The sequence below is a fragment of the Gopherus evgoodei genome, chromosome 1, assembly GCF_007399415.2.
Source record: "Gopherus evgoodei ecotype Sinaloan lineage chromosome 1, rGopEvg1_v1.p, whole genome shotgun sequence".
Classification (NCBI taxonomy): domain Eukaryota; kingdom Metazoa; phylum Chordata; order Testudines; family Testudinidae; genus Gopherus; species Gopherus evgoodei.
Genome location: NC_044322.1, coordinates 235,274,691 through 235,289,287, shown reverse-complemented (window position 1 = coordinate 235,289,287; position 14,597 = coordinate 235,274,691). Strand labels below are relative to the sequence as shown.

General features: G+C 44.0%; 1 protein-coding gene across 1 annotated transcript in view; it reads left to right on the top strand.

The window, feature by feature from the left end:
* The window catches only part of FBLN1 (fibulin 1), a 114,747-nt gene extending 100,357 nt beyond the window's left edge, over window positions 1–14,390 (top strand). Inside the window, exon 17 of the mRNA XM_030539612.1 lies at window positions 13,214–14,390. Coding sequence (XP_030395472.1) covers window positions 13,214–13,353 — 140 coding nt within the window. The 3' untranslated portion in view covers window positions 13,354–14,390. The remainder of the gene's footprint in view (window positions 1–13,213) is intronic.
* The last annotated feature ends 207 nt before the right edge of the window (window positions 14,391–14,597 follow it).

The window sequence follows — 14,597 nt, the reverse complement described above, 5'->3', positions numbered from 1 at the left end:
GTGCAAGCCTGTCTACCCGAGTTGGAAGGCTGGCTCTCAGCTGCTGTGTAGATATACCCCTAGCCTCCCATGCTCTGGGGCAGCCTGCCAGATGGGATACCTCAAATTCAGGTCCTGCAGAGTATGTCTACAGTGTGACAAAATACCTGCCACACAGCAATGGCTGGCCTTGGTCAGCTGACCAAGGTTCATGGGGCTTCGACTCTGGGGCTACAAAATTGTAGTGTAGACCTTCAGGCCTGGGCTGGAGTTTGGTTTCGAAACCCCATGAGCAGGGAAGGGGCAAAACATCCACACTGCAATTGTATAGCCCTGCAGCGCAAGCCTGTGTCAGATGATCTGGGCTCTGAGACTTATTCCCCTAGGGTCCTTGGCACTGGGGCAGCCCACCAGGCAGTCTGCTTTGAAATACACAGTTCCAGGGTTCCTGGCTCCTCAGATCCCAGAAGCTCTGGGAGCACCAACTAATAGGAAACCCAAGCTGTCCAGTTTCCCACCTGGCAGGCTGCAAGGGCTCTAGGCATCTCGGGGAGCCTCAAAAATATTTTGAAAAGGTCAAAAGGAAATGTCTTGATTTCTTTTTTTCTAAATAAAATTTTGGAATTCCCATCCCAGGGGACATTTTGTAATTTCATTTTTTGTTCTATTTCAGAGCAGCGTTTTTGGTGATTTTTTGTTTATTTGTTTGTTTATTTATTTATTGAGGGGGTGGGAAGGGGAGAGGGAGGTTATACTTTGGGATTTCCTGCAGAGAAGGAATTCTAGTTTCTAGCCAACTTTTCTGGCTACATTTCAGCAGTATGGGATCTGATTCTAGTACAGGGGTAGGCAACTTATGGCACATATACTGAAGGTGGCACATGAGCTGATTTTCAGTGGCACTCGCACTGCCCGGGTCCTGGCCACCGGTCTGGGGGGCTCTGCATTTTAATTGAATTTAAAATGAAGATTCTTCAACATTTTTAAAACCTTTTTTACTTTACATACAACAACAATAGTTTAGTTATATATTATAAACTTATAGAAAGAGACCTTCTAAAAACATTAAAACGTATTACTGGCATGCGAAACCTTAAATTAGACTTGTCAAGGTTTTTTCCCCCACTTTGAACTTTAGAGTAAAAATGTGGGGGACCTGCATGGACCCTTCTAAGCTTAATTCCTAGCTTAGATCTGGTAACGCTGCCACCAGCCAGAAGTCTGTGTCTGGCACACTTCTGTTCCCCCAAATCCTTCCCTGGGGAACCCAAGACCCAAACCCTTTGGGTCTTAAAACAAGGAGAAATTAACCATCCCCTCCTTTTCCCCCCAGACTTTCCCCTCCCTGGGTTGCCTTGGGAAGCTTCACACCGATCCAAACTCATTGGATCTTAAAACAAGGAGGAATTAATCATCTCTCCCTCCTCTCCCCCCACCAGTCCCTGGTGAGTTTAGATTCAATTCCTTGGATTCTAAAACAAGGAAAGATCAATCAGGTTCTTAAAAAGAAAGCTTTTAATTAAAGAAAGAAAAGGTAACATTTATCTCTGTAAAATCAGGATGGAAAATGCTTTACAGGGTACTCAGATTCATATAGACTAGAGGGACTACCCCCCGCCAGCCTGAGATTCAAAGTTACAGCAAACAGAGGTAAAAATCCTTCCAGCAAAAAGACACATTTACAAGTTAAGAAAACAAACATAAGACTAATCTGCCTTGCCTGGCTATACTTACAATTTTGAAACATGAAAGGCTGATTCAGAAAGATTGGGAAAACCTGGGTGTATGTCTGGTCCCTCTTAGCTCCAAGAGCAAACAACGAACAAAACAAACAACACAAACAAAGACTTCCCTCCACCAAGATTTGAAAGTATCTTGTCCCCCCATTGGTCCTTTGGTCAGGTGTCAGCCAGGTTCACGGAGCTTCTTAACCCTTTACAGGTAAAAGAGACATTAACCCTTAACCATCTGTTTATGACAAGAGTGAATAAATGAAGACACCACTTCTGAAAGGTTGCCGACCCCTGTTTTAGTATATGTGTAGTTTGTAAAGTGTTTGGAAATATTTGTAGATGAAAGTTACAGTAATATACAAATGTAAGATACTGAAAAAAAATCAACAGAAGTTTGTGGAATGGTGATACCAAAAGAATAATGATAACACTCTAGCATGGATATAAAAGTTTAATGCTAGGAAATGTCATGGTCAAATTACATTTGGGCATGGCTCTTTCAACTACTTCAAGTAAAATGGAATGTCAGCTCAAGACAAGTTTCAGAGTAGCAGCTGTGTTAGTCTGTATCTGCAAAAAGAACAGGAGTACTCGTGGCACCTTAGAGACTAACAAATTTATTTGAGCATAAGCTTTCGTGGACTACAGCCCACTTCATCGGATGCATAGAATGGAACATATAGTAAGGAGATATATATACACATACAGAGAACATGAAAAGGTGGGAGTTGCCCTACCAACTCTAAGAGGCTAATTAATTAAGATGAGGTATTATCAGCAGGAGAAAAAAAAACTTTTGTAGTGATAATCAAGATGGCCCATTTCAGACAGTTTGACAAAAAGGTGTGAGGATACTTAACATGGGGAAATAAAATCAATGTGTTTAATGGCTCAGCCATTCCCAGTCTCTATTTAAGCCTAAATTGATGGTATCTAGTTTGCATATGTGACAGTGTACCCCATAAGGCTTTATGGGGTGGAGGTGCTCATAAATGTATGTATGATATAACTGGAATAGGGTTTTGCTACATGTAAAGGTTATTATCTCCTGGTTATGTTCATCCTAGTTGTATGCAGGCACCATTTATGTGTTCAGAGTTATGAATATTGGCTGTATAATTGCTTGATCTCAAGTTGTCCTTTTGGTCACTTCCTGGGAAAGGAATGTGCAAATTAAGTGCTCAATCCAGAAGCATTTAACAGACAAAAGAGCTTGGAAGACTCCAATCCACATAAGAAGTCTACCTGAGGACATTCAAGATAGCACGTGGGTAATGATTGCTGCCTGCAGGTCCTGAGTCATGCATGGACATGTGACTTGCCCATGTGATTCCAAATCTCCATTTTGTGACTGGATTCTACACAGGGTGAGGAGGTGGTCTCCACCCACAAAAGAAAGTCTATTTAAACCCCTGGGAGACCCCTACATTTTGTCTTCAGCTGGCTAAAGAAGGAACCTCTCCACCACCCCAGGATACTTAAAGGAAACTGAAACAAACAGTAACTACAGGGGTGTGAGTGATTGCAGGACCCAGGCTAGCCTGTAAAAGGGAGCATTCTGGAACTGGTGAGGATCTTATCTGTATTCAGTTTGATTAGACACAGATTTGCGCATTTTATTTTATTTTGCTTGGTGACTTACTTTGTTCTGTCTATTACTACTTGGAACCACTTAAATCCTACTTTTTGTATTTAATAAAATCACTTATTAATTAACTCAGAGTATGCATTAATAATTGGGAAAGCAAACAGCTGTGCATATCTCGCTATAAGGGTGAACAATTTATGAGTTTACTCTGTATACGCTTTATACAGAGTAAAACGGATTTATTTGGGTTTAGACCCCATTGGGAGTTGGACATCTGGGTGCTAAAGACAAGCACACTTCTGTCAGCTGCTTTCAGGTAAACCTGCAGCTTTGGAGCAAGTAATTCAGACCCTGGGTCTTTGTTGGAGTAGACGGAAGTGTCTGGCTCAGCAAGACAGGGTGCCGGGGCCCTGAGCTGGCAGGGTAGGCAGGGATAGAAGTAGTCTTGGCACATCGGTTGGCAGCTCCCAAGGGGGTTTCTGTGATCCAACCCATCACAGCATATTAATTCAAGTTCAGCAGTTTCTCATTGGAGTCTGTTTTTGAAGCTTTTCTGTTGCAAGATTGCCACTTTTAAGTCTGTTACTGAGTGACCAGAGAGGTTGAAGTGTTCTCCTACCGGTTTTTGAATGTTACGATTCCTGATGTCAGATTTGAGTCCATTTATTCTTTTGCATAGAGACTGTCTGGTTTGGCCAATGTACATGGCAGAGGGGCATTGCTGGCACATATCACATTGTGATATATCACATGTGCAGGTGAACGAGCCCCTGATGGCTTTGCTGATGTGATTAGGTCCTATGATGGTGTCACTTGAATAGATATGTGGACAGAGTTGGCATCAGGCTTTGTTGCACGGATAGGTTCCTGGGTTAGTGTTTTTGTTGTGTGGTCTGTGGTTGCTGGAGAGTATTTGCTTCAGGTTGGGGGGCTGTCTGTAAGCTAGGACAAGTCTGTCTCCCAAGTACAGAGCAATTGTATACAAAAAAATCACACAGGGAACAACTTGTCCTCAATCAGCTGCAGGTGGAGTCACCATTCATGTGTGCTTTGTGACCCTAACATCAGAGGCAAATGGAGCATCACTTGCAGCTAGCTGACATAGCATTCTCATCGTCATGTGGGATCATATACTAATGGGAATCATCAGGTTGCAGCTTTTTCCTTAGAAATATCAGAGATATGCACAGGATACAATCAAGAAAAATCAGCACTGACTGTAATATTTGAATCTAATCAGCAGTGACTGTAATATTTGAATGTGTGTGCCTCAATTCCGCATGTGGGTGCTAGGATGGCCAATTTTGTTTGGACATATTCTTGGAGGCTTCATCACATGACAATCTTTAATTAAAGATTAATCTTTAATTCCTGGGGACTCCAGGACAATCCTGGAGGATTGGCAACCCAAGGGGTGCAACCTTACAAGCGTGAGAATGGTAATACTCAGAGCTATGTAAATTGACTTGCACTTGAGTAAATTGAGCTAGCTGTTTAACTCTGATTTATATAGCATACTTCTGTATTTCAGGGATGGGGGTGGGGGCTGTAGATCATCCATTGCAATCACCAGAACTACTCTATTACTGGTGTAAGTGAGATCAGAGACTGGGTGCTTTATTGCTGCAATTTTTGACTCTTGTGTATGTTCAAAATTGTAACCTTCCTTTTACTGTAAAGTATGTTTTTGTACTTATTAATATTCAACTAAAAATGCTGAAAGGAGCCAGACCACAAAGCTGAACTCTACCTTTGGTCTGCCAAAATGCATAGTGAAACATGTTTGTGCAAATGCTGCAGTGACTGATATGACTGCTTTTAAATGAAGCAGATTTAAGTACTACATGTGGCATTTTAGGATGGGCTTCCCGACGAAAGCTTTTGAAACTGTGATTGATACTAATAACCAAATGTGTATATTAAATATACTGGGCATGATTCTCAAGCACTTTGCCCCTTGTGTAGTCACCTACCCCTGTGTAAAGTGGGTATAAAGCACTGCAATCATTGTGAAGGCAAGGAGAGAATTCTGATTTGTGCACATAAATGACTGCAGAAAGTGCAAGGCCTTGGAGGATCAGACCCTTCTTAAAAACTGATGACAAATTATGGCACATAATCTGCAATAATTTCTCAAAACAGCTTCCAGTACAACAGTAGCAGATTTACCGGAATCTAGATAACTGAATAGCCTTTGGCCTATAAGGCTACATTACAAGCTTTTCAGCAGCTCTGGTGCATGATTTTCATCTGTGCTTGTCAGAGGAAAAGGATCAATTGTTCTCTGTATTGCTTGTTATCAAAAGGGAGAAATGGAAACGCTTGATGAGCAAAGGTTACTGATTATTGTACACTAGATGTTCCTACTGCATGTGTTTGTCCAATGGATCATTTTCCAGTTCATTTCTTTCACACATCATAAAACCCTCATGTAGGACAGCAGGGAAGCTTATCCAGAAATCAGACTTAGGCCATGGCTACACTGGCGCTTTACAGCACTGCAACTTTCTCGCTCAGAGGTGTGAACCCCCCCCCCTCGAGTGCTGCAAGATACAGCGCTGTAAAGCGTCAGTGTAAACAGTGCCGCAGCGCTGGGAGTGCGGCTCCCAGCGCTGCAAGCTAAACCCCATGAGGATGTGGAGTACATGCAGCGCTGGGAGAGCTCTCTCCCAGCGCTGGCGCTGCGACTACACTCACACTAGGAGCGCTTTGAAGTTTCGAGTGTAGCCATACCCTTAGAGAGGGTTCAGTTTCACCACTTGTAAGGAAGCCTGTCCAGGCAGGTCATCCTACATAGGTGCTGGAGGAGAGGAGATTTGTGCTCTGCTGGCTTTTTAATTTTATTTCTGTGTTGCAATTTATTGCAGGAGTACTCCCTTTTTATTTTATATACAAGGCTAAATAGATAAAAACAAAAAAAATTGAAAGAATATAGGATAGGCCACATTCCACACATTTTTACACAGCCCATCTTAACGAAAACTTTACACTTCAATTTTCTATACATAACTATTTCACATGAACAGTATTTACTCCTTGGCCCATGGTTAGTCTTGATTTTAAAGCAGCAGCAAAATAACTCTACAACATCTGTCAAATTGTACACTGTGCCTTTGTTCTTTCCCTCTATCAGCTGCTTCTGAACACAAACTTAAATTTCATCTGTCTTTTAGTAAGCACTTATTTGAATGAATCAGAAGAGACAAGGGTGAAACTTAATGGCATTTGGCTACAATCATACCGCCCTACACTTTAAGCGGGGATGGGGGGGAAGAGTGAGGGGAGTTGTCTGGCTGGCTGGGAGAAGAGGGTAATGCTTTCTTGCTTGGAGGAGTTGGGGGGATGTAAAACTGCTGGAAAAGCAGTCAGCGTGGTGGATGACTCACCACCTAGGAATGAGGGGTTTAAAAAGGTCAGCCTGGGTTTGGCCCCTCCCCTCATTCACTCAGAACAGGCTGGGCAGCACCCACCATCCCTCCCTATTTAGGTCACAAGTATGCTGGGTGATTAGTTGTATCTGCTGTGGGCATTACATTAGCCACCCCACTAAGGGGGGCTGGGAAGGAATTTTTCCTTTACCACCATATTGGCCAAGTGCCGGTTCACCTTCCTCACAGCAGGTTCAGGTGGCCTCTGTTCATGCACAGCATGACGGGCGGTAGGCCATATATTGCAACTCTTTATTGAAGTGTGTAGCAGATGTTCAGTGCAGGTACTCCATAAATTAAGCCACAAAAAATCCCAAATGGATAAAAGGCTTGGAAAAGGAATTAAGGAGAGGTGCTTGGTAATTGAGCAAGCTGGGGGCAGCTGGAGACTCCTCTGATTGGTACATTGGGGAGCCAACCCCCCATCATTATAGTCCACCCTAACCCCTCCTACAAAGGGGCGTGGTCCCAGCAAAGGAACTACTGGAGGGACCTGGAGGAAAAGGGGGGGAGCTGGTGGAAGCCCCCCCACCTCCAGAATTGTCTGGAATTTGAGGTGCGTGGCAATTGATCTGCTGGAGGAACATGAACGGAAAGGGGCAGGAGGGGCTGAAAAAAGCACTCACCCTCCCATCCCCCGTGAATTGTGGGGGATTTCACCTGCACTGCACATTTTATCCACCAGGTTAGTCTCAGACATCTAATAATAAAGTTGCAGCCTGATTAAACCCATATCTGATGTCTCCTGTCATTCTTTCGGCATAGCCAGACAATAGCCATAATGCTCATAAGTTCTGTACTGTAGCATCAACCATCTTAGACATGATTGCATGACTACATAGGTTGCGATGTGCAATCTGACTTTTAGAGTGAATGGATTAATAATAAAGGTGAGACTAAAAATATTAAAGGATTACTAAATAGGAACATCTGCCCTTACCATCTGAACGTTACTAAAGAACAAGAAAGAAATTAAGTGCGTTAAATATTAAATGTTATTGATTGGATTCCATAGTGCAAATTCCCATAATTGAGATGGAAGAAGATTTCCACAATAATGTCATGTAGTATTATTAAAACACTTCCTACCATATAAGAAGGGGAATTCCAGAGAGATTCAGCCCGCTCCTCCCCCCAGCCCTTGCCACCACAAGTCAATTTTACAAGGTGCAGGATGCTGGCCAAGAAAACTAAAAAAAAAAAAAATAAATTGTAGGGGGAAAGGATGCTTTAAAAGAAGTGTATTCATTAAATATGGCAAGCAAAATGAATGCGGTGAAAAGTTTGCTATTTTACTACATGCTGAAGATATTAGTCAGTATTTAAACAGGACAGAGCTGTAATGTCATCACTGCACTAGAAAAAAGGTGCTGACAGCCTACATAAGCAAACGTTTATCTCCACCATCAGATCTTAAGCCAATATGTTCTTAGGTCCCTAAGAATTTTGGAATTCCATAAAGACATTGCACTATACGCTTTGAAACATAACTCTTAAGATCTAGAAGGAATACATCAAAATAATCCACTCAAACTATACATTTCCTGCCAAATCAAATGCATTGTAGAACATCAGCTGTCAGAATCATGTATTTGAAATGGGGATTCTATACCAAATTCCTGATGTCTATCAGTTAGCTTTGGATTTTTATGTCTTTGACCACTTTGAACTTCCACATACTAATAACACAGTAGCTGCATGATGTGTTTAATATGTAGAATAAGATAGTTCATGGAAGCAAACCCTATGTAATAATGACTTAGGGCAAAGGTTCCAATGACTTTAATGGTGCAGGATCAGGGCCTTCCTGCAGCTATTCTGTTTGGCTGCAGGCATCTGTCCATGCAGAACAAATTGCAAGATTAGGTCTTAAAAAGTATAACTAATTGCTCCACTATCATTTTATTCAGGGGTTCTCACACTTTTGTACTAGTGACCCCTTTCACACAGCAAGGCTTTGAGTGTAACCCCCCTTATAAATTAAAAACATTTTTTTATATATTTAACACCATGATAAATGCTGGAGGCAAACGGGCTTTGGTGTGGAGGCTGACAGCTCACGACCTCCAGTAATAACCTCGTGACCCCTGAGGGGTCCTGACCCCCAGTTTGAGAACCCCTGATTTTATTTGTTCATCATATGTCCCAGTACAGATGAGATAATGTGAAAGTGATGTATTTAAAATGTGATCAGCAGTAACAATACAGATTAGTTTTTAAAATTAAACGACATGTTTCAAATACCACTGGGCCAGATTCTGATAGCCACAGTCCTTACTCACCTTGCATACTTACCTCCCTCCAGTCATGATCCTACTGCTTTCAGTGGGATAGTTTATAATAATTTGGCCCACTAAAATTTGCAAATTGGTGGTGTGGCAAACTCAGGACACTTAGCTACCAGGAGAGGGATAGTAATTAGTCCCAGAAGGCTTAACCATGGAGGAATAAGGTTCAGCTGGAACAGGAGTTACCAGGGAGCTAATTAGTTTCAGGTGGCCCCAATGGCTGGAGATTTTTTTAAACCCTCCCTGGCAGGGAAGCAGGGGGGAGGAGAGAAGTAGAGTAGCTGCCAGTGAGTAGGGGCAGCTGAACTCTGAAACTTTTCTTGCAAGGCAGATTGCACTCTCCCCAGAAGGAGCAGAAAACAGAACAAGGGCCTGACTGAGAAGGGATCAGCCAGACCCTGCGCGACTGTGAAGGGCTTTTGCTTTGCCCAAGCCTATGTCTCCAAGGCTAAGAAGGACTGAGCTAGCAGAGGAGAGGCAGGTACTTTGCCACACGTGGTGTCAAGTGGGGTATGTACTAGTGAGTGAGGCTCGGTGGCAAGCCATCACAGGGCAAGGTAAAAAAAAAAAAAAAAAAAAGAGAGAGAGAAAAATTTTTTGGGGGGGGGAAATGGAGGATGTACTGAAGGTGTTGATGCAGGCCACCGCGACTCAACAAGAGGCCACTCGAGTACAGGTGGTGGCCCAGCAAGAGTCCGTACGGGTACAACAGGAGAGCAACCAGCTGCTGATGAGCCAGGCAGCCCAAGATCGAGCCACCCTGACCGAGGTAGTGAACCAGTTGAAGGCCTTGACCATGATGACGCACGAGGCCCAGGGGACCCGGCCGCTATGGGCAAGCAACTACTTACAGAAGATGACAACAGATGACGATATAGAGGCGTATCTCCTCGCGTTCGAGAGGATGGCACTGCAGGAGGCCTGGCCCCAAGACCAGTGGGCAGGTCTGCTGGCTCCATTCCTGTGTGGGGAGGCCCAGAAAGCCTACTTCGACATGACCGCAGAAACAGCTATGGATTACCCTCGGCTGAAGGCGGAAATCCTGGCGAGGGCAGGCGTGACGCTAGCCATAAGGGCCCAGCGCTTCCATGAGTGGAAATACCGGGAGGACAAACCACCGAGGTCCCAGCTATTTGATTTGATACACCTTGCGCAGAAGTAGCTCCGTCCCGAGGCCCGTGGGCCAGAGAAGGTAGTAGAAACCCTGGTATTGGACAGGTACATGAGAGGGTTGCCGCCGGACATACGGGGGTGGGTCCGCCAAAATGATCCCTCCTCTTATGACGATCTAGTTGCTCTCGTGGAGAGGCACTTAGCAGCCCAAGAACTTTCTCAGACCACCGGGGGAGGAAGGCGCCAGTTTTGGAGACCAGTCTCTGCGCCGAGGCCCCGGTTTGCCCTAGCTCCAGGCCGGAAAATGGAGGGGAGGCAGGAGGCGGAAGAGCCGCCGGCAGTCCCGGAGAGACTGGAGGACTGGGGAAGAAAGGCTCAGGGGATAAATCCCAGCAGCCCGAAAAATAGGAGAAGGCCCAAGGGACGCAACGGATGTACTACAATCGTCAAGCACGGTCCCAGAAGTTCCAGATGGGGGACCAAGTGATGGTGCTCATACCCACGGCGGAGAGCAAGCTCCTGGCCAGATGGCAGGGGCCCTATGAGGTAATCGAAGCTGTAGGAGAAGTTGACTATAAGGTCCGGCAGCCAGGTTGCCGGAAGCAGGAGCAGATCTATCATATAAATCTGCTGAAACCTTGGCAGGATAGAGAAGCTCTGGTAGCTGCGCTGGGGCACCATCCCCTAAAGGCGATCAGCCTAACCTGGTAGGAATGTCCCCGGAGCTGACCCCGGAACAACGATCCGAAGTGGTCAGCCTGATCAAATGCAACCAAGATGTGTTCTCGGAAAAACCAGGCAGGACTACTGAGGTTCACCATCACATATTCACAGAACCTGGAGTGAAGGTGCACGTCAAGCCACACCGGATCCCGGAGGCCAAGAGAGAAGAGATTACGAAAGAGGTCAGGAAGATGCTGGCTTTAGGAGTCATTGAAGAGTCTCATAGTCAATGGTCCAGTCCCATGGTTTTAGTGCCTAAGCCAGATGGCAGTCTGAGGTTCTGCAATGACTTCCGCAAGCTAAACGAGGTGTCCCGATTTGACGCCTACCCTTTACCCAGGATAGATGAGCTGATTGACAGACTGGGAAAAGCCCATTTCATGTCTACCCTTGATCTTACTAAGGGCTATTGGCAGATTCCCCCTGGCTAAAGCCGACAAGGAGAAGACGGCCTTTGCAACCCCAGAAGGACTATATCTGTACACTGTTCTTCCCTTTGGGTTGCATGGGCCCCCCGCTACCTTCCAGCGGCTGATGGACAAACTGTTACGGTCCCATGGGGAGTACGCTGCTGCCTATCTTGATGACATCATCATATATAGCCCCGACTGGGAGATGCGCTTAAGAAAGGTAGAGGCAGTCCTGGATACCTTGAGAAAGGCTGCACTGACTGCACATCCCTCCAAATGTTCGATCGGGTTAGCTGAGGCCAAATACCTTGGATATATAGTGGGGAGGGGCGGGTGAGGCCCCAACTCAACAAGCTAGATGCCATACAGAAGTGGCCCTGACCACTCTGGAAAAAACAGGTCTGAGCATTCCTGGGACTCGTGGGGTACTATAGACGTTTCATTCCCCACTTCACCACCAGGGCATGCCCATTAACGGACCTGACCAGGGCTCGGGGCCCAGACATAGTAAAATGGTCTGCTGCGGCCGAAGCCACTTTTGCAGATCTGCGAACGGCCCTCTGCACAGACCCCGTACTGATTCAGACTGGAGGGAGGAGTTTATCCTACAAACAGAAGCCTCTGAAGTAGGGCTGGGGGCGGTGCTTTCACAAATGGTAGGAGATGACAAACACCCTGTCCTCTTCCTCAGTAGAAAGCTCCTGCCTAGGGAACGGAAGTACGCCATAGTGGAAAAGGAATGATTGGCAGTAAAATGGGCTGTTGAAAGCCTCCACTACTATCTACTGGGACAGAGGTTTACCCTGGTCATGGACCATGCCCCGTTGCAGTAGATGCACCAAAACAAGGACAAAAATGTGAGAGTAACGAGATGGTTCCTATCGCTTCAACCCTTCCACTTCATGGTGCGACACAGGTCGGGAACCCAACATGGCAATGCGGATGGCCTGCTTTCTGAGGGTGCACTGCTTTCTGACCCAAGTAGCCCAACCCCATAGTGTTGAGCGGGGGGGGGGGGGGGGGGGGGGGGGGAGAGAGATGTGGCAAACTCAGGACACTTAGCTACCAGGAAAGGGGTAGTAATTAGTCCCAGAAGGCTTAACCATGGAGGAATAAGGTTCAGCTGGAACAGGGGTTACCAGGGAGGTAATTAGTTTCAGCTGGCCCCAATGGCTGGAGACTTTTTTAAACCCTCCCTGGCAGGGAAGCAGGGGGGAGCAGAGAAGTAGAGTAGCTGCCAGCGAGTAGGGGCAGCTGAACTCTGAAACTTTTCTTGTAAGGCAGATTGCACTCTCCCCAGAAGGAGCGGAAAACAGAACAAGGGCCTAACTGAGAAGGGATCAGCCAGACCCTGCGCGACTGTGAAGGGCTTTTGCTTTGCCCAAGCCTGTGTCTCCAAGGCTAAGAAGGACTGAGTTAGCAGAGGAGAGGCAGGTACTTTGCCACATGTGGTGATTGATGTGTATGTGAGAAGTGCTTATTATCAGGTACTAATTGGTGTTCCTTGTAATCTCTCCTGTCTGAAATAGAGTGGAAAGTTCATTCTTGGTGTTCTGTTCTATGTATCCATCTCTGTGTACATTCTCCAGTATAATCTGCATCTTGCTTTACTTAAACAAATCAATGTCTTATTGTCTATTTTTAGAAAAATAGTTTGCATAGATTGGGCAAAATGTGGAAGAAAATACTGGTAACTGAGGAGTATTCAGTGTTTTTTCCATTATCAGTGTTGTAGTAAATGTACTGAAAATAGGAGCTGGTCAAAATATGAAAAGGGAATAATCATTTCAGATATAGCCCTTTTTTGTATGTTTGCAAACCAGACCAACATTCTGTAAATGTAATTGTTAATCAAAAGTATTCACAAACCCCATATAGTCTACAGCTAATCAGAAAACATTTGATTTAACTGTATTAATCTTCATTGCTTATTTTTGTTTTTCTGCCACAGGTGTAGTTCGTCAGGTGAAGCCCATTGTTGGACCTTTCCATGCCATTCTGAAACTGGAGATGAACTATGTGGTGAACGGGATTGTCTCTCATCGTAATGTTGTCAACGTGCACATATTTGTGTCTGAATATTGGTTTTAGTAGAGCTTTAAAATCTGAAACAAGCAAGCCACTGCAGACTAAATCCTTACCACAAACTATTATGTTATATGCCGGTTTGTAAAACCCAATAGTGTTTTGTTTTTTAACATTTGGATTATAGTTTAATTAAGACAAGTACCAAGCTATGTTGACTAGATGTAGGATGGAGCAAAATAAATGAACCTGATTTAATTGTGTTTATAAATAAGTATGATATAAAAGTGCTCATCTGCTTAGTGAATTTAATTCTTTTTTAAATATTCAGGCAAATCTTAACTATTGCTCCTTTACCTGATTGCCAGTGCTATAAAGGACATGGGAGAAAGAACTCGCCATAGACCATTGTGATGAATATATGGTACCATTGGAGGAAAATCCAGTGAGTCATTTTGCCTCAAATTTTTGGGTGCCCAGTTTGAAATATCTGAAAAGGCCTGATTTTCAAAAATGCCAAAATATCCACCCTCTGAAAAGCAGGCCCCTTTAAATTAATTCAAGATGGGCACCCAAATCAATTGTCACTTTTGAAAAGCTTTGCCTAAAGATTTAAAAAAAGCTGTTTGGCCACAATTACAAGAGGAATTGTAAAAGGAAGTAAAGATAGCATGAGGAACAAATCTTCGCACATATCAGATAAAACACTCATGTTTTGTACCTCTTATTTGACTATAAAATGAAGCATGTTGGATCCAACTTAACTAAAACCTCTGATTGGAATTAATTTATTACAAGAATTACAGCATATTGCTTACACTCCAAACCAAAATATACTCACCAATCCATTGGAATTCTAGATAAACACCTCCAGAAAGTAAAGCACAGTACAATATATATATATTTTTAAACTTTGTAAAGAAACCAGTATGTTAAGCTATAGACTTTTCTGAGCACCAGACCAAAGCATATGCAATAATAATGAAACTTTCTTAAATAAATTAATGTTTAATGTATGTTCTGGACATCCAAGTAATGAAAATAATGTATCTCTTTATTACAAAACTGAAAATAAACAGCTCCATGTTTGTTTTGGTCTGTAACTGAGAATTCTGAAGAAAAAAGTTTTAGTGGGAAAATACCCACATATCTTCTTTTTCCTGCTTATCTGAGAAACACACAAACAACCCTACCACTACACCCACCCATTATTAGACAGAAACACTTGCCTTTTAACTTGCATGTAGGTTCTTTATCCAAACTCCACTGAAGTCAATGCGAGTCCAGTCTACCTCAGGCACAAACTGGGA